This window comes from Trifolium pratense, linkage group LG1 (genome assembly GCF_020283565.1).
Source record: "Trifolium pratense cultivar HEN17-A07 linkage group LG1, ARS_RC_1.1, whole genome shotgun sequence".
NCBI lineage: Eukaryota > Viridiplantae > Streptophyta > Magnoliopsida > Fabales > Fabaceae > Trifolium > Trifolium pratense.
The window spans coordinates 35266602-35290073 of NC_060059.1; the positions used below are offsets into that span (position 1 = coordinate 35266602).

A 23472-nucleotide genomic window follows, 5' to 3' on the forward strand; every position below is an offset into this window, starting at 1 on the left:
GGCTGACCCATAGTGACCAATCAAACGATCGATTTTTAGCCACCGAACTGGTGACAGATTTCAGCGACCAATTTGGAGACCTAATTCAGAGACTGACATTTGCGACGCGTAGTTCGACGCTATTATTGACTATTTTTAGTGACCGGTTTTAGCAACCGTTTTTGTGACTGATTTGGGATTGTTTTATGCTTCGTTGCTACCGATTTTGCAACCGATTAGTTTAAAACCGGTCTCTATTTCCGTCTCTATTAGCGACTGATTTAGTGACCGATTTTAGTGATTGATTTGGAATTCATTCCTGGTTCACTGCGATCGAATTTGCAACCGAATTTGCGCCTTTATATATTAAATTCATTCTCTATTTTTGTCTCTAAGTTTTTTTTTTAAAAGCAATTTTTTAGATCTAATTTAATATATCTAAAACATTATACACACCAAAGAATTAAACATGCACACAACAATATGACCATAATATATTTAAGTTTTACCAAATACTTATAAAAAAATACATAATCAATCCAAAACATAATCAAAATTACAAAAGGGAGAATAAATCTTTTTCAATTCTTGCATACAAAAAGTTAATATCCTAACTAACTCAAAAATCATCATCATCAGACATCTATATCCCTTGGTGGCGGAGTTCCGTGCAAAATCAACATAAAATAAGGCTAATTAATATTTTATAATTAAGCAGAATAAAATAAAATCAACATAAAAAAAAACTATTTAAAGTTAAGAATTCATTACATAGACATGTTCCGATCTTTGATCAACCCAAGTCTTAGTCTTACAGTTGAGTTTTTGTATGTTGGCTACATTTTGCAAAAACATCTTTTAGCCAAAGTGTTGAGACATATGTGCTTACATCAAGTGTTGAGACAGATGTAAACACATATTGGAACAACACCTATGTGATCTGACTGCACGCCAGCTTGCGTTATTATTTTGTGTGCAATCTTTTGAAGATTTGCTTGAAGAATTATTTTGTGGTTACTTATACAACAAGACGCACGTGGTTAATGAAACTTCAGAAGGCGGTTTATTGTGTTACTTGTTTCTCAAGAATATTATAAAATAATAAGGAATCAAAAGATTTAATTTTATAATATAACCTCTGAAGATTTTCTTGGAGCAGAAGCTTATTGATTCAAAGCCCACAAAGGTTCTGCTATATAAAGGGTGCTGCTAACCCTGTTTTACACACCGAAACTAGAGTCAAAATAGAATATCAAAGATGTAGTCTTTTAGGGTTTCGTGTCTTTGTAAAGCCTTGTGCTTTACTTTGTAAACCTCTCTGGGTGCTGCCTCTGATTATCAAAGCACATAGTTTGTCTGATTTAATCATGGTATATGTTGACTAAAGTCACAATTGTCAAAGTGTCAATTAGGGTTTAGTCTATTCATTGTTAATCGTGAGCCTTTCTTGTGTCTCATCGATGCAAGCTTGGGACTATGTTTATTGAATTGTATTTGTGATTTACTCAAGAGCTTTTAAGCGAGAGTAGAATCTGGTTTAAAGGAGTGTGTCTCCACCATACCATTTGTTCAGAATTGTTCTGTTGATCCAATCGCTGTCTGTGATTGAAGAGGGAGTTGAGGAGGGCCTCATACCTAGGTGAGTCTTAGGTAGAAAGTATAGCACGAGTAGTAATTAAGTGAGAAGATCGTAAACGAGGAGTTTGCTGTGTGGTCTTCGAATTGATACTATTTAGTGGACTTTATCCCTGACTTGGTATGCCCCCAGAGTAGACTGTGATGCTGAATTGAGTTAACAATTTTGTGTGTTGTTTATACTTTTCAGTATATGTTTTTAATGCTCTGCTTTATTGTTCTTACCGTTAAGACAAGTGTTACAACAAGTGTCTGAATATCGTGGACAACACTTGTCTACTGTGTATCAGGAATTTCACTTACGATGTTGATGTGTGTGAACAAACAAATCTAAAGGAGCATGTGAAGTGTCATTCAGTTCCGTCTATAACAAAACAAAAAACGTGAATTAATATAGAGGCAAAGAATATGAATTAAAATAGAGTCAGAGATATAAACTCTACAAAACAAGTATATATTGTGATATCGAAAATTGCATTCCTAAACGGTGAAGCAGTCATGAATTGGGAAGAAGAGAAACGTGTTTTGCTTTTTATTTTATTTTATTGTAATCTACTTCTAATATAATAAAATTAATTATTACCAAATTTACTAATTTGTTCTTATCGGTTTTAATAATATTCCTATCCTTCATTGTAATTTACAAAAAAAAATAATAGAAAAAATTTAAAGGAAAACATGTCAAATTAGTCAATTCATAAAACTCAAGAAAAATCCTTGCAACAGGTTATTTTTTTTCTCTTGTTTACAACTTTTTTTACTGGTCTTCTTTACAACTTAAACACCAACTTTTTATTAAAATTCACATTTCATTTTTATCATTCTTTAAAACATGTCAAATTAGTCAATTTGGAAAACTCAAGAAAAATCCTTGCAACAAGTTATTTTTTCTCTTGTTTACAACTTTTTTTACTGGATTTTCTTGCTAAACTTGGAGCCTCTTCTAACTTAGACCGCTCGGTTCATCACACCCCCCACATGGTCTAAGGGAGCTCCTCTTCGCAGACTCTACTGAAACTTGGTTCTGGAAAATGTAGTTTTTTTTTTTTCTTTAGCCCTTGTAACAAACAAAAAAAACTAGTGATTTGGAGGTATTAGTTAGCAATTTTCATTAAAAATAAAAAAACTACTTACTATAATTGAAAAAATGTAATTGGGTTAAAGCTACGTACATACAATATATAGTTACTTGCACAGCTGGAATGTGCATAATGCATTTCCATGTCCCAAATTAATGGTAGCTAGGGACAAATTCTTTTCTCTCAAGCTTTTTTGGTTTCCACCTACCACCACTGTATTTATTTATTTATATTTATTTATCTCCTAGCATAAACTCTTTTATTTATTTAGCAATGAACACAATCATCCATGTATTTCTCATCTTCTAAGTCACCATGGACCTCAAAAAAAGATTATGGTGGTTGAGACTTTTCTTTCTTGCTCTCGTTCTCCTTGACATCAATAACTTTTCTTTTTCTAGGCTTTGAATTCAATAATTCATATATCATATTTATGTACTTTAATTAAAGGACCTAACTATCAATCGTTAGTTGGTTCAGTGGTGATTGACGCTGAACTTGGTAGGGAGGACTACGGTTCGATCCCCGCAACTGCGATCGGGAGGAGGTTGAAACCATTTGATACCATAACTGACCCCAAACCAGATTAAACTGGTGGTGAAAACAAAAAAATAAAAATAAAAATCCTAACAGCTCATCAAATCGTAGAAAGGATAAACCTGAAATTGATTAAACAATCAACCAACCTATTTTCAATTTCTATTTCATATGTAAAACGTGATGCTACACAAATAAGAGAGTCATGTTTTGTAGAACAAATTCGCATTCAGATATGTTTGGTGACCAAAATAAAAGAAAAATAACAAGATAAACTACGTATCTCAATTCGGTGTTTGATGTGTCAGCTGAATATGATACAAAGCATATTTCATAAAATATTTCAAATGCTGTATTTGCCTACTTGTTTATATGCCCTCATTTTCGTACAATATTTTGAAATCTTGAACATCAAATACAACACTTAGTATGTGTTTGGTTGAACGGTGGACAACTTTCATTGTGATTAAATTTCGTCAATCATGATGTGTAGAAGCTTTCGATGTGTAGTTTCTGATCCACCATTACTTTCCGCTACGATTTTAATGTTTTCCTAACACACTTATTTTGTGATTTCGGACTTTCGTAGAAAAGGCCAGCAACTACTAGCACTCGTTTCATGCCTGCAATTGCATCCAAAAACTTGTTAGTATTATGAAAATACACACTAAACTGAAAATATTGTTAAATGTGTGAGAGCAAGGACCATAATTACAATGAGTGAATCACTAAGTTATTTTTTGAAATTATAAATCATGTCAATTTAATCCTAAATTAAGAGGTATAGATTTGTGGCTGTAAAAGGTATACGCAGGCCGTTGATTTGAGATTAAATAGTTAAACATCAATTTAATTATAGTTAAATGATCTACACTGTTAATTTAAATCAGACAGTTGAGAGGAGTAACTACGGCAAATCCGATTGCCATAAGCTAGCTACACACAAATTTAGTTAGCAACAATTTGTTGTGTAATGAAAATACAGTGTGAGACAAATTAAAATAGCACGTAACTAAGAAACAAAACTGTAGTTACTTTAGCTTTATCGACCAACATGAAGTCATGAACTGCACGCCTTCAAACAAAACTTTGACTTGATTTATATAAAGTTCTAAAAAGAAACGCCACAATAATACTATACTACTTTATCTATTTGGTGGTGTCTTTCATTTTAAGGCTCCTTTAACATCTGTTACATGTTTACTTGTTTGTTCACATTCACTTATCAACGGATTTGGATTTCCTACGATAAAAAAAGCATGTAGTTTTACGCTGTACTGCATTCTGGCTATTCAATCACGATCCAACAGCTTAGAATAAATACAGTAAAAAGCAACCACTATAAATCTGATCTATTAGATCGTGATCGGACGACCAGGATGCAATACAGCGTGAAACTGCGTGCTTTTTGTACAGCAGGAAATCAAAGTCTTATCAACAACATTGGCCAATTTGGCCTACAATGTTAAAGTAAGGGTCAATTAATCTACCACAAAACTCAAACATACTCTTACTTCCATTATTATATATTGACTGTTTTTTACTCACAAGGGTCATATTAATATATGAAGGACCACAGAGACACGAACACCAGATATAATACGAATATTGACACGTCGACAAAAATAATAATTTAAGAACATATCATACTTCAATATAATGATATGTGTCGGTGCCGTGTCAGTGTTGGACATCGATTCGAAGAGTGTCCATGTTTTATGGCTAGAGAACTTGAAGATATCAAGCACATGTTATAGTATATGTTATATAATTTGAAAAATGTGCATATTCGGAATCACAGTGAGTTCGAAGAAATCATGGTAATAATGTTATTTTGTTCAAGTTTTAAAATATAGTTTTCTCTCAAAATTATAGTCAAATTCAAACATTAAAGAAGCATGGGAATATCTACAATGTCTGAAAGTAAGCATGTGTATAGTTTGGACAATTTTTACTCAAATCTCCCATCTATAGCTTCTAGTCCCTCCAAAAAGGGAGGACATTTTGAAAACTGCCACAAGAACTTGATAAATAAAATCCAATCTTCACTCCAAAACTACTAACTAAACTAAACTAAACATTGAAAACTTTTTAATTAAATAATCATTTGAATGGTTTTAAATTACAGTTGCAATCGTACAGTTATATTACATACCTACTACTATACAAAATTGCAAATTTTGCAAATAACCATTGTTAATTAATTCACATTAAGCTCAAAACTCATATGAGCATGCATTAGTTTTTATTGAGACTATAAAATCAACTCAATTTCATCAATAACCAAAGACAAAATCAAATACAAAGCCAAACATAACTAGCCATGAAGAAAGTCTCCTTTGTTCGACATATAAGTCGGTCGATTCGTTCGACTCCTAACAAAACTCATACTATACTTTGAAATGCTTATAAAAAAAATACTATACTTTGAAATTAAATTAATTACTTGAATTTTTATCTATTCACTCAACATTTATATAAACTCATTCAATATTTTTATAAAAAAACTTACAATTATATGTTAAGAACATACCTGCTATTACTTCTGCTGCTGCTGGTACTGCTGCTACCATATATTTTCATGCTACCATCATCACATTCTGAATGACCAGTGCTAGAACTCTTTTTCTTCCACCAATCCTTACTATTATTAACAGATCCATCACTAACCGACGACGATCGAGGCGAAACCTTCGAACAACTATTATTTTTAACCAACACCTCTTTCTTCTTATTATGTTTCTTAGATGATCCCAAGGAAATAGGAAACCCCATTTTCAAATAAAATCCTCCATTTTCCAAGCTTCTACTATTATTTCTACTAGTACTAATTCCTTCTCTTTTTCGTCCATTTTTGTTGCTAAAATCATTCCTCTGATCTTTTATAACCCTCCTGCAAGGTTTTAAATTGTGGTCCGCATCCGCAATTGCTGCTGCAGTTTTTTCTTCAACATCATGATGATGAACTTTATGCTCCACAAGATCTTTCAAAGTAAGTTCATAACTTGACTCAGGCATGTTCTTCACCATTTCCATTAACTCTCTTTGTCCTCTTTCAATTGCTTCTGTCTTTGATTCTGGAGAAAGATTTCTATAGTTGTTCTTGATTTGTTGATTTTGGTTTTGTTGAGTATTCCATAAAGGTGGAGAACACATACCAGAAGATTCATCATCTTCAACATGATGATTATGATGTTGAAAATTGTTGTAGTTTTTTGTTTCACTAATGTTGTTGATGTTCTTGTGAGATTTTTTTTGTCCTAATGATATATTATCATCAAAAACTGGAAAAGAAATTGTGGGTTGGTAGTATCTTCCACGATCAAGCATTTTTTATATATTATGGTTTATAATATATGCTTTTTTTTTTTTTGGTACAAAGATGAATGAGGAGGAATTTGAAATTAATGTGAGTAATGTTTTGGTTTTGAAAGCAAGAGAGGGTGAATGGATTATTTATTTAATTATTTGATAATGTGATATTAATATTAATATATTTATTGATTGTGATATTCACAACCACTAGTAGTACTACAACACATTGAAAGGTGACATTGAAGCTTTATTAATTTCTTTTCTTGGTGACTAAGTTTTTTTATTTTAAAGAAAGGGAGTGATTGGTGAAAGTGAAGAGAAGGTACAAAAAGTCTATGGATTCTAGAGAGATTGCCACATGGGTCCAATTCCTTCCTCATTTGTGGATTCTTTTTCATTTTTAAAAAAATTTCATTACTTGTTGTTTTGTCTTTTCCTTTTTATTTATCGTCCAACGACAAAATGTGGTAACCAATGATAGTTTTTCAAGGTTTTTTTTGTGATTAAAAATATCTAAAAATGAGTGGTCTTTTTCAATAAACAAAATAGACTTAGTGCATGTTTGGAGTAATCGTGTTTAAGAAAATTACGACAAGAAACAACATCAATGTGGAAGTTTTGTTGCATAACATCTATGTTTACAGTACAAGAATGTATATTTCTATTGAAATATAATAAAATCGGTAGCAAAAATTGCTGACTAAATAGGATTTTGAAGTTGATATGAATTGAATTCAAAGAATGGTATTTAAAATAGACGAGTATGTATTGAGTGTGTTATGAGTATTTGCATATTTAAGGGTATAGATGATGATGATGACTTTCACTTAATATGGATGTAGTTGATTTCATGTGCGATGAAGATAGTGACCAATTGATTATCAAAGTAACATATATATGAAAGGAGAAAGAAAAACAAACATGAAATAAGTTGAGAATACGAAGAAGATGCCACGATCTAGAAGAATGATATCATATAACCAATAAAAATTCACCATAATGGTAAATATGTCATTAGCCTTTAAGGCTGATGCTAACGTGGACGGGTGGTACAAATGGTCCATCATGATTCATGGACCATGATTTTTACAATTAGTCTAGATTTTAATCTTCACCCAAAATCTCATTAAGAGAAATTTAACTTAAAGTTTTTTTCAAATGTGCTCCTTACTAGAGTATTTAGAAAAAAAAAAATTTCTCTCCACACACACCTCTCAATGGTGATATCATTTTAAGTATGATACATTATTAATAAGTGGTCCATTTTATATTTATTTTTTTAACTTAAATTGAGGATACAATACCTTAAATAAAATATCGTATCATCAATTTTGATATCCTATATGACACGCCATGAAACTCCAATGATAAAAACATCAATTTTGATACTTTGATCTATGTCACGTTATGAAACTCCAATGATAAAAAAATTAGGTACAAATCATTAGCCTATGAAATCCTCTTTGATACTCTTATTGGAGATACTCTAACACCTAACCCAACTCGAAAATAGGGCCAGTTTGGATTTTTTTTATATAATAAGGATTTAGTTATTTTTGAGCTTATGCGAAATAATTTAGGCAAATAAATAAGTTTTTATGTACTATTATAAACTTTTCAATGTAATTTATGAAAAAATAACTTATAAAGATCTAACTTTTTATAGTGAAAACTTATGAAATAACATAAATGTTTATTTATTTGCATAAATCATTGTCATAAGCTCAAAAATAAGTCAAATTCAAACGTCTTCAAAGAATTGCTCTAGTATTGTTTCATAGATGCGAGACATGTGGCAAGATATAATTTAATGGTTGAGATTAATTAAAAAGTAAAATCAACATTCTATTGTCAATTTTTTTCTATTTTTATATCAAACAAACATAATTATTTTCAAACTTTTTAACCGTGTTATACATCTGAGCAATGATATGGAGGAAATGCGGCTCACTCAAAAAAAGATGGTGGTTCGACTCGATCCGACGCAATATTATGATAGAAGCCGCTTGGTACGAATAGCTTCAACCAACACTTGAGAATCACTTTCAAATTGGAATCGTTCTAAGCCTCTACCCTTAGCTTCATTCACGGCTTGCAATAATGTCCATGCTTCACCCTCCTCTGTTGATAAAGTCAGTTGCTGCCACTGCGTGAGTCTAGCAGTAAACTCACCAGAACTATTACGAAAACAAGCACCCATCGTTGATTGAATTGGAATTTTAACCCGTTTTTTTAATTGTTGATTGAATTGGAATTTTAACCCTACAAATATCAAAGATTCCAAATAGTTGGTAAATTATTTTTAAAACATTGCTAATATCTCCATCATATAAGTCAAGTCCAATTTTAGTGAATTTCTCTCTATTGAATTTTCTTTAATCTTTTTTTGAATGCTCCGCCTAACATTGTTCATATTTCTTTATTGATTTTTTTTTTATTATATTACAAAAGTTTAGAATCTAAGTCATTAATACCAAGGTAATTAAAATCGGACCGGACATTGAATCGGTGGAGAAACTGGTTCAAGGTTTAAAGGTTTGGACCGGGGTTCAACCAATATTAATTAAATATAATTTTTATATTTATAAATATTTAAATATATAAAATAATAATAATAAAATTTTCAAATTTATTTACTATTTTTTTTGACACAATTTATTTACTATTAAAGAGTACTTTTTTAGTTTAATTTTTGATTTTTTATATTTACTTTTTTGGAAAAGATTTTTTATATTTATGAAAGCATAAAAAAAAAACATATTTTTATATTTTGATTAAAAATAAAATAGTTGCTTTTGTAAAGATATTTTTATATTTTGAACATGTCTTGTATTTTCAGAACTCGCAAGCCGTTTTTGAAGATGTTATCAGGTTCATGTTACATACCACATCGAGCTAAGGTGACGATACATGATGCTTATTTTAATTGCCCAGATGAACAAATTATTGGTGTTGCAGATGGTGGTGGCTGGGAAAAATTTGGCGTTAATGCAGGAGTGTTTGCGCGGGAACTTGTATTCAATTCAGCTGCTGCTCGCGAGATTGGATACCACCGTTGTGGCGGAAAACTGGACGACATAACAATTGTTGTGTCTTACATTTCCAGCTGAGTGAGTGAGAATGAGTGAGTGATAGTTTGGCCAATTTCATTATACAAAGGTCATTAGGATTAGGACTTCCTTCTTTGCATTAATGTATATTTGGAAGTTGTAGATTAGAGAACAAATGCTAATTCGCACATAGTATATTTTGTGGAAGATCGAAGTTTTGGGAAATATATTTTGTGGAGTTGTTACGATACCAAATATTCTAATTACGATGGTTTTCTAAAAATAGATATACTACTTTTCACTTATTTGAACCATGTTGAGAATAACATATATCAAATCAATATAATTTAATTAATTTTCTTTGACAAATTTTACCTACCTTATGAATGAATTCAGAATTATCAAAATTCCCTTCCCCTAAACTAGTAATTAATGCGTCAAAAAAAAAAAAAAACTAGTAATTAACATCTAAATTTAAAAATAAAAAAAAATCATTGTAGTGTAAAAGTCATATTATATAATTTAAAATTTTCACAAAGAAAATGCATCTTTAAACTAAAATAGTATAGAGTATAAATTTTTTACAGCAAATGTAAAATTATTTAAAAAACATAAATATATTTGTTTCCTAAATATTCTCATTATCAATATTTATGTCACTTTCAAGTCATTTTTTGTTCCACTTTTAAGATTCTATTGAGTACACACCTATGTTGCCTGCTTGTTGCTTTAAAATTCTTATTCCTAGCTACCGTCTAACGTCCATTCTCCATTTTTCTTCTTCTTTATCTTCATGAATGGCTATGACAAATATTTTATAGATTTATGTTATATGTATTTTATTATTACTAATGTTTGTTTTCCCCTTTGGTGAACTACTATCTCTATTTCTTTTTGACAAAATATAAATTAAATTTGAAAAAATTATTTGTATTTAAACAAGAGAATACTCTATTTACGTCAAAAAAGGAAAAATACTAATGAAAAAATGAACAATATTTGCACAAATGATCCCTTTTTTTTTGGTACATAAATGATCCCATTTAATTATATTTTAAGGATTAATTTTTTTTCTTCTTTTCATTTCTATAAATTTGTAACTTTTAATTGGATGGCATTTGATTTTAGTCTCAACAAATTTTCATCATTGTTTTTTTTTTTTTTTTATCAAGTAATGTAGTGGCTAGAAATCTAGTATCACACTTATTCCATTTTCATTACTACCTTTATCGTCTCATATTTGTTAATTATAATGACGCTTGTCTAACATGTATGATAACCGCCACATGAATTTTATGATGTACCGTAGTATATAGAGCTGTCAAAATCGGCTAGCCCGAATGGGCCGGTCCGCCAAGCCCAATTTTTTCTCGGGCTTTGAAAATCCTAGCCCGAATTATTTCCGGGCTTTTTAGCCCGGCCCGACAAAAGCCCGATTAAAATATGGGTCGCGGGCGGCCCGCAAGCCCGAAAAAATTAAAATTAAAAAAATAAAATAAAATATAAATATAAATAATTTGTTTTGGATGATTTGAAATTAGTTTGTAATATAAATTATAAAACACCGTCCGCTACTTAAGTATAGCAGATGAGTAAAAATAGGCACCCAAGAAACTCGTAGGTAGCGGATGAGTAAAAATAGGACGCGCGAGAAACTCGTACGTAGTGGATGAATAAAAATAGGGCGCGCGAGAAACTCGTACGTAGCGGATGATTAAAAATAGGACGCGCGAGAAAGTCGTAGGTAGCGGATGAGTAAAAATATGACGCACGAGAAACTCGTAAGTAGCGGATGCGTAAAAATAGGGCGCGAGAAACTCGTAGGTAGTGGATGAGTAAAAATAGGGTGCGCGAGAAACTCGTACGTAGTGGATGAATAAAAATAGGGCGCGCGAGAAACTCGTACGTAGTGGATGAATAAAAATAGGACGCGGATGAATAAAAATAGGGCGCGCGAGAAACTTGTACGTAGCGGATGAGTAAAAATAGGGCGCGCGAGAAATTCGTAGGTAGCGGATGAGTAAAAATATGACGCGCGAGAAACTCGTAGGTAGTGGATGAGTAAAAATAGGGCGCGCGAGAAACTCGTAGATAGGGGATGAGTAAAAATACGGTGCGTGAGAATTATTCTATATATATAGCGGATAAGTAAAAAATAGGACGCGCGAGAATTATTAATGCTATTTACATGGTTGAGTTTGAGCACTAGAAATAAAAAAATTAAAAATTAACCGGGCCAGCCCGGAAGCCTGACTACCTGTACCGGGCCGGGCACTAATTTTGGTAGCCCGTTTTTTATCCGGACTTTTTAGCCCGGCCCGACGAAGTCCAAAGCCCGACCGGCCCGGCACGAAATTGGTCGGGCCGCCCGTTTTGACAGCTCTAGTAGTATGCTATAGATAGAGACCCCTAAAATATCATTCACTTAAAAAATTAATCATTTAATCTTTAATTGATATATGATCTTTATTAATTTGTCCATAACTCAAAATTAATGATCAAATGATAAGATTATTAAATTAATCATGTTTTCTTAAAAAAATGATTGAAATGTCTCTTTATTTATGTCATGCATGATTCTCCTAACTAACAGTAGCCTCATTATTCTTCTATTTCGGTGAAGAATCGTGTGATATGTATTATTAAGAGAAATTTGACTTAAAAAATTAAGTAATATATGCAATATATTAAAAATTTTGCATAATTTTTTTTTAACAGGCAAAAATTATATATATATATATATATATATATATATATATATATATATATATATATATATATATATATATATATATATATATATATATATATATATATATATATATATATATCTGTGTGTGTGCATGTATTTTGTTTTTTTTTGCATAGTTTTAAATGATATCGATGTGAAAGAACAATGGAAAAATAGAATGACAACATAAGCTTTTGTATGGAGATAATGAGTCATAGATTTACATGATTTTGATTAATGTAACATGAAACCATATTATAAGAATGACATCACAAAATAACTTTTGCATTGAAAATATGAAGATTAAATTATATGTTTGGCCCTCTTAAGTATTGTGATTTTGATTCCGATTTCTATTTATTTTTGAACAATTTTGACTCCTTATATCTTTCTATGTGATTTAGTCCCATGTCAATTTTTCTACAAAATAACTTGTATTGAAACCGAGAATCATTGGTTTCTCTTTGTGCTCCTTGGCTTGGTCCATTTAGGTTGAGGTGTATAGGTGGTTTGGTGTGGTTGAGGTTTTTTCGGGAATTATTTTTTCTTTTTTGAAGGTTTTCTGTCATCTCTTAAGTGTGGCAAGAAGCCTCTTAAAGGATATTGTTGGTCGGTTATTTGGGTCATCTGACATGTTAGGAATGATAAAATATTTTTCGACAAATTTATTGATCTTGAGGATGTTTTGGAAACGATCAAGTGTATTTCTTGGAAGTGGCTCTTGGCGAAGAAATTGAACTCGCATTTTATGTACTACGAATGATGTAATGTACGCCCTAGATTGTTTGGTTAGATAAGTTTTGAGTGAGGTTTTTTGTTTTTTGGCCTGTTCTTGTGATTGGAATTTGCTCTTAAGCTTTGGTACTACTTTATACTTTTTCCCTAGTGCGGTAGAATACGTCTTGTACTTTTATATATTAATTTCTTTGCCACTTCAAAAAATATATATAATTTTCTACAAATATACACCGAGTTTTTTTTAATGATCTAAGAAGCCCATTGTGTCTTCCACTTTGGTGATTTGGTAGTCTCTTTTAATATTAATTTCTCTAAATTTACGTTGAAAAGATATTATTTATCAATATAACACTCATCTCTTATAACAAAATCGAGTGAGTACTAAATTATATTTGTATCCACATCCATATCTATATCCATTTAATTTTGCAGGTAATTACTTATAGTTAGAATAAATATTGCGGATTTTTTTATTGTCTAGTGGCTAGAATTTCACATTTTAAAATGAAATAGTGGGAGTATCAGAGTTTGAACCACAATCACTGCATTTTACATACAATATTTCAACCAACTGAATTATGTTTAGGGACTTTTGCGGATTTTTATTCTATCGCATATACATTTTGCAGTAACTAATAAATCTGGATAAAATCAGCATCCCTAATTCATACTTTGCACCGAAAATGTCTTTGTTTTACTTATGCTATGATTCTCCTAGACTCCTACTATTAGCCTCTTTATTCTTATCTCTCTCCACATTTGATAATGTAGTGGACAATGAACGTTCAATGCCTAAATTATTATTCCTAAATTCATGTTCATAGGTCAAGAGAAGAAGCATGTGGATTCTTTTATATACAAGTAAAATATATGAACAAGTTTGTGCTAGCTTAAAGCAATTCATCCACCAATGCTCAATTATCTCCACTAGTGACTAGACATATGGTTCTAAATTCATGACTTTGAAATTGAGTTTGATTCAAAACAAAAAAAAATTAAATTAAAATTCAAGATTTTACCAACACCGTCCATTAAATATGCGCTACATTAAACTATGCACTACTTTTTTCTGCACTACATAGCATACGTGTAAGTGTGTCATTGGCTTGATTAAATATTTTGTATGATGACATATGCAAAACCGACATCATAATTGAAGGCGTGTCTGATATCAAATATAAACATGACACGACATCGACACAATGAATAGAATTAAATAACATTACTATTGACGTATCAGTGTCAATGTCGTGTTTGATGTTTGTGTTTGTGTCGGTGCTTCATGGATGTTGACTAGATGTAATAGTGCAACAATATCTTCCATTAAATTGGATCAAGATTCATGAACTTTATTCAATTATTTTGTTTTTTTTTTTGTTATGCCATTGCCAACCCCCCAACTCAAAATAAATGTTCCATAGTTAGTCATTCTTACGTGGATAGCATAATACAAGTACAAAGGTTTCTCCAAAAGGGTTCCTATGTTCTGTTTTAAGTATTTCTCATCTCTTTATCTATAGATATTTCTCAGCCTTAACTGTGGAGAATGTGAATGATTAATTAAGAGCTGTTGGTGTTAAACAAGGTATGTGTTTCTTCTGATACTTTTTTTTTTTTGTATTGTGATTGTTTATTTTATGTAGCATCAAATTATACTCATTTTCACTTGAAGTTATGAAGTTATCAAGAAAATTGTTGTAAATCTCCTAACTTCTTCTCCAATGAAATTTCTTTCAATTTTGTTCATGCATTATTATTTATGCCAAAGAACAAAGTAAGTAGTATATGATCAGGGACAGATCTACATAGAGGCTGGGTGTGGCTATAGCCACACCAGAATTTTCACTATTTTTTTTCATATACATGGTATATACCGAGCATAAAAAAGAAAAAAGAAAACCAGAATAAGAAACACATGAAGATGAAGCAAAAATGAGAAAAATGAAAAGAAAAGAAGATGAAGCAAAACGATAGAGAATAGCAAGCACAGGAAGTTGGAAGAAGAGTTGGAAGAAGAAGACTAGCAAATACCCTGGCGGCAGATTTTGTTCTCTACATCATAATAAGACAATTATTTAGGGTTATGCATATTATATTATGGGCTTGGGCCATTTGGCCTTATGTTTACGTGTGTCACTTTTGACCACTTATCTTTTTTTCTATACCCCTATTTGGTAGTATTTTGAACACTAGGGATCAAACGGAGAAAAAATGCTGGGAAAGCTATTCATATATATTTTTTCTTTTAGTTCAAAAAGTTTCTTTAAGAGAAAAATCATAAGTTCAGTTCTTATTAAATTTTTCATTAAAAAAAATTCTTACAAAATTTTAATGGTAATTGTTTTTTTGTTTACGATGAGCTGATAATCGAACTCATAACCTATAACATACTACTCAAACCCTTCAACACTAGACCAAACCAAGTGGCTTAAATTTTAATGGTAATTTTAGTCTTTATAATATTATAATTTATAAAAATAGTCTTTATTTTAAAATCTTTTCATGAAAAATAGATACCGTTAGGCCTCAAAATAGTCTCTATAGAATGCAAATATTGTTAACCCTCATTATTATACCCACCTATACAGATTAATTACACATTAATTTGATCAACTCGCTTGCTCATTATTAATTGGGTGAGTATCTATTATAGTTTAATAATATTCTTTTCGAGTCACTAATATTGATATTATTAGGTGTGGTTAAGCTTGAAGTGTCTCTGGTTAACGTCTTTCAAATATTTAGCCACACCAAAATCTAATGTCTGGATCTGTCCCTGTATATGATGCTTCTTTAATATACATATACACGTTGGTCTTTGGTTTCGTGCAATTGGTGAACATGTTGTAATATTTAGCACCCATCCTCTTTGAGAATTTATTAATTGACAACTTGTCTTAGACTCAAGGAATCAAGGAAAAAGAACTTGCTTCGAGTACAGATGAACTAATTCCTTTGAATAAAGTTTCGAGTTTGAATTTTATGGATAAAAAAATGATAAATATTTCTGTATCAAATTTATATTGTTAGGTATTTTATAGATAACTTATATTTAAAAAATTTATGATTTAAATGAATTTATCTATGAGGTAAATTGGGTATAAAAATTCACCTAAATAAATAGGATTGAAAAGAAAGACTTCACTACAAGTTTGACTCCTCTAAAGTAGTTACTAAAGTGAAAAAAAAATCAAAGTCGATATATCAACCACCAAAAATTTACAGAAACTCTTGATGAGAGGGATCACACACACCCTTTAGCCCTTTCATAAACTAAAACTCTTCTCAACTACGAGCCGAAGAGGATAATATCAATTGTTTTTCACATTCATATTTCAAGATTTTGATACATCAGTAGTCGTTCGATTAAGATCAAACGATTCAGATTCAATTTTAAAATTTTAAAGTATAAAATTAAGATATGCATTTTTTGACCGTCCGATCATGACCATTAATGTTTCTGAATGCGTGAATGTAGGATTCTCTTGACTACTAGACAAATTGGATTTCCTATTGTTATAGTAGGAAATTGTAACAAATATGGGTCGCCCGATCCTCAAATCGGTGTTTGATATCATTTTACCGCATGAAATCGTGTTTAATATCAGAATTGTCCGATCTCAAAGAAATTATTGAGATAGGTTACAATACAAGTGAAATTACTACAACAATAAATTCGATCAGATCCACTACATGGAATTGGAAAACCAATTCCAATATGACTTACCGGTTATCACCATAACTGAATTCTCAAATAGTGTTTGGTTAGCTGGAAAGAAAATAGAGAAAAGAAAATACAAAAATCGATAAATGAATTTAAAGTAACTTTATTCCAAATTTATTTATTAGTTTTGGTGGTTTATTTCTCTCTCATTTATTTCCATCCAACCAAACACAACCAAGTTTAAAGTGACTAAATTGTAAAGTGAAAAATCATTGACCGTTAGATGATGAACTACCACCATCTTCTTCATCAATCCACTCAAAATCCGCTTCCATGGAATCAAGAAGAAGCAATCAGTACTAGTAGATTCACTTTCCGACGGAGATGGATTCGTCTGGTTTCAGCACATGTGGTTGTTGCGATTGCTCTTTTCGCAAACACCTTGGCGCAATGGCGGTTCCTTCACCGTCATCAAATTAATATTCCGTAAATTGAATTCATGAATGGTTTCAAAGTTACCTAAATGAGACTTCACAGCAAGAATTGAATCACAACAATCATCGATACTTAAAGTTTCAACTAATTAATAGATTTTAGGGCCTGTTTGGATTTTCTTATTTGAGTTTATCCACTCACATAAGTTTAGTTAGTTAGGCTGTTTGTTTAGGAGGACTTATGAAAATAGCTTATCAGTTATCACAATTTTCTTAAGTTTGTTTCAGCTTATTTTCATAAGTTCTCCAATATAGCTTACGAAAACAGCTTGTAGCCATACCTCCGTGTTTTCAACCTCTCACCGGCACAGCACCCTTGCATTGCAGCCACAGTGCTCATGCCAATAACTCTTCATCAGGTGTCCCTTTATCGGGTAACACTGCATCTTGTGACTCTGCATTTAGTAACCTTGCATTTGATAATCATGCATTTGGTGATCCTGTATCTTATAACCATGCACCTAGAAATCCTGCATCTCGTGATTCTGCATTTGGTAACTTTGCATCAAATAACCTTGCATTTGGGGGCCCTGTATCTGGTACCCCTGGATCTAGTAATCCTGCTTCTTGTGACGCCACATTTGGTAACCTTGTATCTAATAACCCTGTGGTGGAGAACGGTCCTATGAAGTGCCGACATTGGGCTAGGCAACCAGGGGCTACTGGTGCAAATAAAAGGAACAGTTATAGCACTTGGTTTTTTTAGGAATCGTAAACTTAGATGGCACTTTCTTGAGAAAACGCTATCTAAGTTAAATTCTCCATAACTCTTAGATGCACTACCTATTGTTAAATATTTTGCAAAAGCTAGTGATTTGTCTTTTTTACAATTTTAGATTGCACACACTCAAAGAAAGCATTATCTATGCATCAAACATAGATAACACTTGCTTAACTATGCACCATCTCAATGCTCTATGTTATGTGTAGTACATCTTCAGGCAAACACTATTAATAATCTTTAAAGTCATAAACAGCAATATGATTTCTGTTGTCTTTGTCACATAGTCATGGATAAGGATACTGATGACCTTTGCTCGTGGTTATTCTCCTATATTAAACCTTATTCCAATCATATGGTAAAACATTCACTTTTGTTTCCTGCTCTAGATAATATTGCTTTGTTTGTTTTTATTCATCTATGTGCTTATCGTATCTCACCGTAATAATGCAGCTTGGAATTTGCAGATTAGGATAAGAAAGTAATGATTTTGTTCCCCCCTCTCACTAGACATTTTTGGGTTTGATTTAGGGAATACTAAGCAATTTGTTTACTGGAGAAGGTGATTGAATGGCAAAAGTTTGTTGGCCGTACTTCGATCCTGAGTATGAGAACTTCAGCAGCAGAATCAACCCTCCAAGGTTCACTGCTAACTTCCCTTTAAATATAATACTTGTTTTCTTTTCAACTGATCTACAAAAAATTGAAACTTAAAAAATGCACTGAGTTTTATTTTAATAAATAACAATATGACAATTCTTAGTATTGGCATTTGTGGATATTTATATATAGTCATAATTTTCGAATGTTATTTGACAGCTTTAACATAATCTTTAAAGTGAAAAAGCAAAAGAACAGCACAGCATAAAATTAAAAGCTTCTTTTAGTTCATAATGACTAGTCCTAGTTTTGACAAACAAAGAAAAACTAGTCCTTTGTTACAAGGTAGATGTCAACAGTTCAATCCCTAGTGCTGTCATAGGTTAAACTCCTTGTGAAATTGAGGTATATGGTGGGAATTTGTAATATCCAGAAGAAGTTGCTCGTTTATGGTAAACTCTGTTTCCACTTCGCAGGGTCTCTATGGACAATGATAGTTGCCATGATTGTACACTGATCAAGGTATAATTCCTCAAAATAATTAATTAATTAATTCTAATATTTGTCATGGTCTCATACTGAGTCTTGATTTGCCAGCTGAGGATCTTAGGAAACCTAGCCACTGTGGATTTTTGAGTCATTTGTACCTCGTGGCTTTTTGTTGACCAAAATCAGAAAAAACCTTCAGCCTCTTTTTTACCTAAACTTCATTAAATTTTACTTTATTGGTCGTCAGGAATTTCTGGTACACTTTCAGGGTTGCCTATGAATACTGTGCTTTGGAAGAAACTTATCTGTAGCAATATTTTCTTTTCTAAAAATTAGTTGCAAATTTGTACTGAAAGTATGTTGAGTAGATAGAAGTGGCCATCATCATTCGATCATTTAATTTCCATGGTTTTCACATGGAGATAATTAAGTTGATGCAATATCCAATGGATTCTTTTTTACAATAATGCAGATTGATAGTGTCAATAAACCTGGAATTCTGCTGGAAGTCGTGCAAATCTTGACAGATCTTGACTTCATAATTACCAAAGCTTACATATCTTCTGATGGTGGATGGTTTATGGATGGTACGTTTGCAATTATTACATTGATGTGTCTTTTTCTTGCTTGGTATTTATTTCATTAAAATCTGGTAACTATTCATTGCATATGCAAATATTGGTTGCAATCGACCATGTTAAATACTTAGAGTTAGATGTACCAAAACATTCCATATTAATAATTGTAGTTAATGTGTTTTGTTAATGTAATAAACAGTATTTCATGTTACGGATCAGCAAGGGAAGAAGATAACAGACAACAAAATTATTGACTTCATTGAAAAGGTATAAATCTTCTTTCTCCTCCATTTTTGTCTGACATGCTTTTAGTAAATGACAACAATGCTTTTAGTAGGCTTTGTCTTCGTTTTGGAAAAGGAACCAGGCATGATTTACAAACTCTTATTTTTATTCATTCAAATGCATTGATAAGAGTAGAAACCAGATAAGCACTATGCCCGTCTCTCGTTTTGAGTGTCTAATGCACTTCCAATCATTGGAGAGAATTTATAAACACATATAGGAACATCTAAACTCACTAAAAACCTCCTTACTGACAGTGTTCATAATTTTTAAAGAAACAATTGACCGAGTTCCTGCTAGTATCTACCCTGCTATTTCCTGAACAAAATCTGAATATCAATGTTTTAAAAATTACAAAATAGTTGTGAACATTTAATTAAATTTAATAATTACATATAGCAGAATCGCACCCTTGTACCAACTAGTTGTGAACATTTAAATAGGCTCTAGGACCAAAGGGCCGCCAGAACACAGAAAGTGTGAAGAATTGGGCAGGCAAACGGGTTGGCGTGCACTCCATTGGGGATCATACAGCCATTGAGCTCATTGGTAGGGACCGCCCAGGTCTCTTGTCTGAGATATCAGCTGTCCTTGCCAGCCTCCAATTCAATGTGATTGCAGCTGAAGTTTGGACTCATAACAGGCGAATAGCATGTGTCCTTTATGTGAATGATGCTACAAAAAAATCTATGGATGATGACTCAAAAAGATTGTCAATTATTGAGGAGCAGCTCAACCACATTCTACGTGGATGTGAGAATGATGAGAAAGTGGCTCGGACCAGTTTCTCCATGGGTTTCACCTTCACCCACATGGACAGGAGGCTCCACCAGATGTTGTTCGCTGATAGGGATTATGAGAGTGCTGGATTAACCACAACAAATGTTGATTGTCCTCCGTCTTTCAGGCCAAATATCAAGATAGAACGTATTGAGGAAAAAGGATACTCCGTTGTTAGTGTGAGATGCAAAGATCGGGCAAAATTGATGTTTGACATTGTCTGCACTCTCACTGACATGGAATATGTTGTTTTCCATGCGTCAATCTCATCCGAAGGCCCTTATGCATCACAGGTTTGCAAATGTAATGCATGCACTAAATTAATTAATTGAAAAAGTTTGAAGTGTACTAAATTGTTGATGTTGTAATTTTTAGGAGTACTTCATCAGGCACGTGGATGGTTGCACACTTGACACTGAAGGGGAGAAAGAAAGGGTCACCAAATGCATTGAAGCTGCTATTCAAAGAAGAGTAAGCGAGGTAATGTAATGAACGGTTTAAAATTGATTTTTAATTATATGCTAGCTACTTTAAACCCTTACAAAAAAAAAAAAAACACGAGGGTGAACTTCTGCTTCTCAGCTCTTGTTAGTAAGTCTTTCATGTTCTATTAAGGTACTTGTTTATTTCTCTTGACATGTGCTACTCCCCATAGCTTCATATGTATGTGTTGACACCTTCAGCTGAAGTCAGCAATCTACTATTCTTTTCTACTCATTTTCTTTCCCTCTTTCTGTCGGTGAATATGTGATTCTTCAGCAGAAAGTCTTCTGAGTTTGACCAAATTAATACATTTTGAACCTGCAGCTATCTGCTTGTATTGTTGCGAACGGTACGGTATACATACTTGGTGATAAGTTCCACTCAGATTGTATCTGACCATCGTATCCACCAATGAATCGGTGACGGTTGATGGTCTTTTGTCTTCACTAGAGCTTAAGATTCCTTATGCTCCACACGTAATATCATCCACATCTCTATAATCTCAAAATAAAAAAATGCTAAATATATTTTTAGTCCTTATGAATTCATGATTGTCTAACTTTAGTCCTTAGAAAACTTTTTTTTTTACCAAACCTTATATAACTTTTATTCATTTTTTAATCTCTATATTTAACAAAAACTGCATGATTTTAATTAGTTCTTGAAAGAACTTAAACACAGTTTTTATATCTTATGGGGCTATAGATGGTAAAAGTTTTATAGACTAAAGTTGAACTGTCGTGATTCTGTATGGACTATAATTAATTAATGGTGTTGAATGTGACAAATGCATGTCACCATCAGTCATATATATGCTGGACCTGCTATCATGCATATTATTATCATCTTCTAAATTTGACATTAATCATTCTTCATACAATAAATGAATTAATTAATTAATTAATGAATGATGAAGAAACTAACACAGAGAAGATGATAGTGTCATTACCATTGATTCTGGATGATGGACACAGGGTGTGAGCCTTGAGCTATGTGCAAAGGATAGAGTGGGCTTGCTGTCTGAAGTGACTAGGATTCTACGCGAGAATGGCTTGACAGTTTCTAGAGCAGGTGTGTCAACCATAGGAGAGAAAGGACTAAATGTTTTCTACGTGAGAGATGCATATGGAAACCCTGTCGACACGAACATCATTGAAGCATTGCGTAAAGAAATTGGTCAGAGTGTGATGGTCAATGTGAAGAAAGTACCAGCCAACACCAAAGCGCCAGAAACGTCCCGAGGATGGGCTAGAGTAAGCTTCTTCTTTGGGAACTTGTTGGAAAGGTTCTTAACTTAAAAAGACTTGAGAATAATGCACCTGAGGCTGATTCTGATTCTGATTCCGATTCTTGTTGCTTGATTTGTAAATGACACAACAGAAATGTATGTATGAGAATAAAGCTGTTGTGTGTCAAACTTGGACAGTGCTTGAACTTGGTCCTTTTGTTTTAATTTTAAACCAAACAATGTTTGTAAGATGTAACTTGTATTCTCTCTTACCTATCATGTCCATCTCTCATGCATCTTACTTTGATATCAGTTTTTAGTGTGTTTTATACTTTTTTTTTTAACAAAGTGTTTTATACATGATGTATAGGCAAGATTAGATATAATACAATCTTGATTATAAATCTATGATTGTATAATCAAGATAAGCTTTTGTTACCTTTAGAGTCACATATGACAATATGGCTCCCATGTATATAGTTGGAAACTAAATCCAATGGAGTGGGTCAACTAGTCTAAATTAAAGGCATGCCTGGCATTATAAAATAGGGTTGCATAAACAGAACATTGCAGATCATTGATCTACAAGTGGTCATTAGTTCAACCCTCGACTCTTTTATTGGGAGAAAATTCGGTTGAAAGAGAAAATTTTACCTTATGTGTCACACATATTCTTCGACAGAGATTAGTCACTGCTACATAAATAGTTGCTGCTATAAAAATAGGTGGAGAAATTTTGTCACAAATAAAGAAATAATTCAGTTGATTGGGAAATTATTCCTTCAGTTGTATTCCCATAAACGATGTGAATAGCCACCAATTTCTCTTTAACATTTCCTACATAAGTTTCTAATTCTACACTTTATAATTTGTTAGTATGAATCAAATATTAAAATCGTGACCATTTATTTCTTTTTCACTTAAATTAATTGATTGTTAATCGAACGATTTGTCTTTTAGTCAAATTTATTATCCACTTGAACTAAATTATTTGGTTAAATAAATAGTGTGAGAATTAAAATTTAAACAAAATTTTAGATGAAATATAACCGATGATCGAATTTAGAATCTCTTACGTACTATCTA

General features: G+C 32.1%; 2 protein-coding genes across 10 annotated transcripts; one reads left to right on the forward strand and one right to left on the reverse strand.

Annotated features, from left to right (window-relative positions):
* Positions 1 to 3417: 3417 nt before the first annotated feature.
* Positions 3418 to 6765, reverse strand: LOC123902372. Its single transcript, XM_045952075.1, has 2 exons — positions 5764 to 6765; positions 3418 to 3853 (listed from the first exon to the last, which is right to left on the reverse strand). The coding sequence occupies exons 1-2, from the start codon at positions 6558 to 6560 to the stop codon at positions 3793 to 3795; spliced, it is 858 nt and encodes a 285-aa protein (XP_045808031.1). The 5' UTR covers positions 6561 to 6765; the 3' UTR covers positions 3418 to 3792.
* Positions 6766 to 14420: 7655 nt separating this feature from the next.
* On the forward strand, positions 14421 to 22637 carry LOC123910955 (ACT domain-containing protein ACR3). 9 transcript variants are annotated; one of them, XR_006810360.1, is made up of 9 exons: positions 14425 to 14649; positions 18475 to 18584; positions 19020 to 19065; positions 19505 to 19619; positions 19810 to 19877; positions 20339 to 20968; positions 21051 to 21155; positions 21483 to 21634; positions 22133 to 22261. XR_006810360.1 is itself a non-coding variant. In XM_045962300.1 (9 exons), exons 2-9 carry the CDS (start codon positions 18514 to 18516, stop codon positions 22144 to 22146), a joined length of 1074 nt encoding a protein of 357 aa, XP_045818256.1. In that variant the 5' UTR covers positions 14425 to 14649; positions 18475 to 18513; the 3' UTR covers positions 22147 to 22637. The 9 variants fall into 9 exon arrangements, 8 of the variants coding, with proteins under 8 accessions (XP_045818204.1, XP_045818256.1, XP_045818234.1 ...); XM_045962300.1 differs by having other exon boundaries at positions 21483 to 21507; positions 22133 to 22637; XM_045962308.1 differs by lacking the exon at positions 14425 to 14649 and adding an exon at positions 16929 to 18301 and having other exon boundaries at positions 21483 to 21507; positions 22133 to 22637.
* Positions 22638 to 23472: the final 835 nt, after the last annotated feature.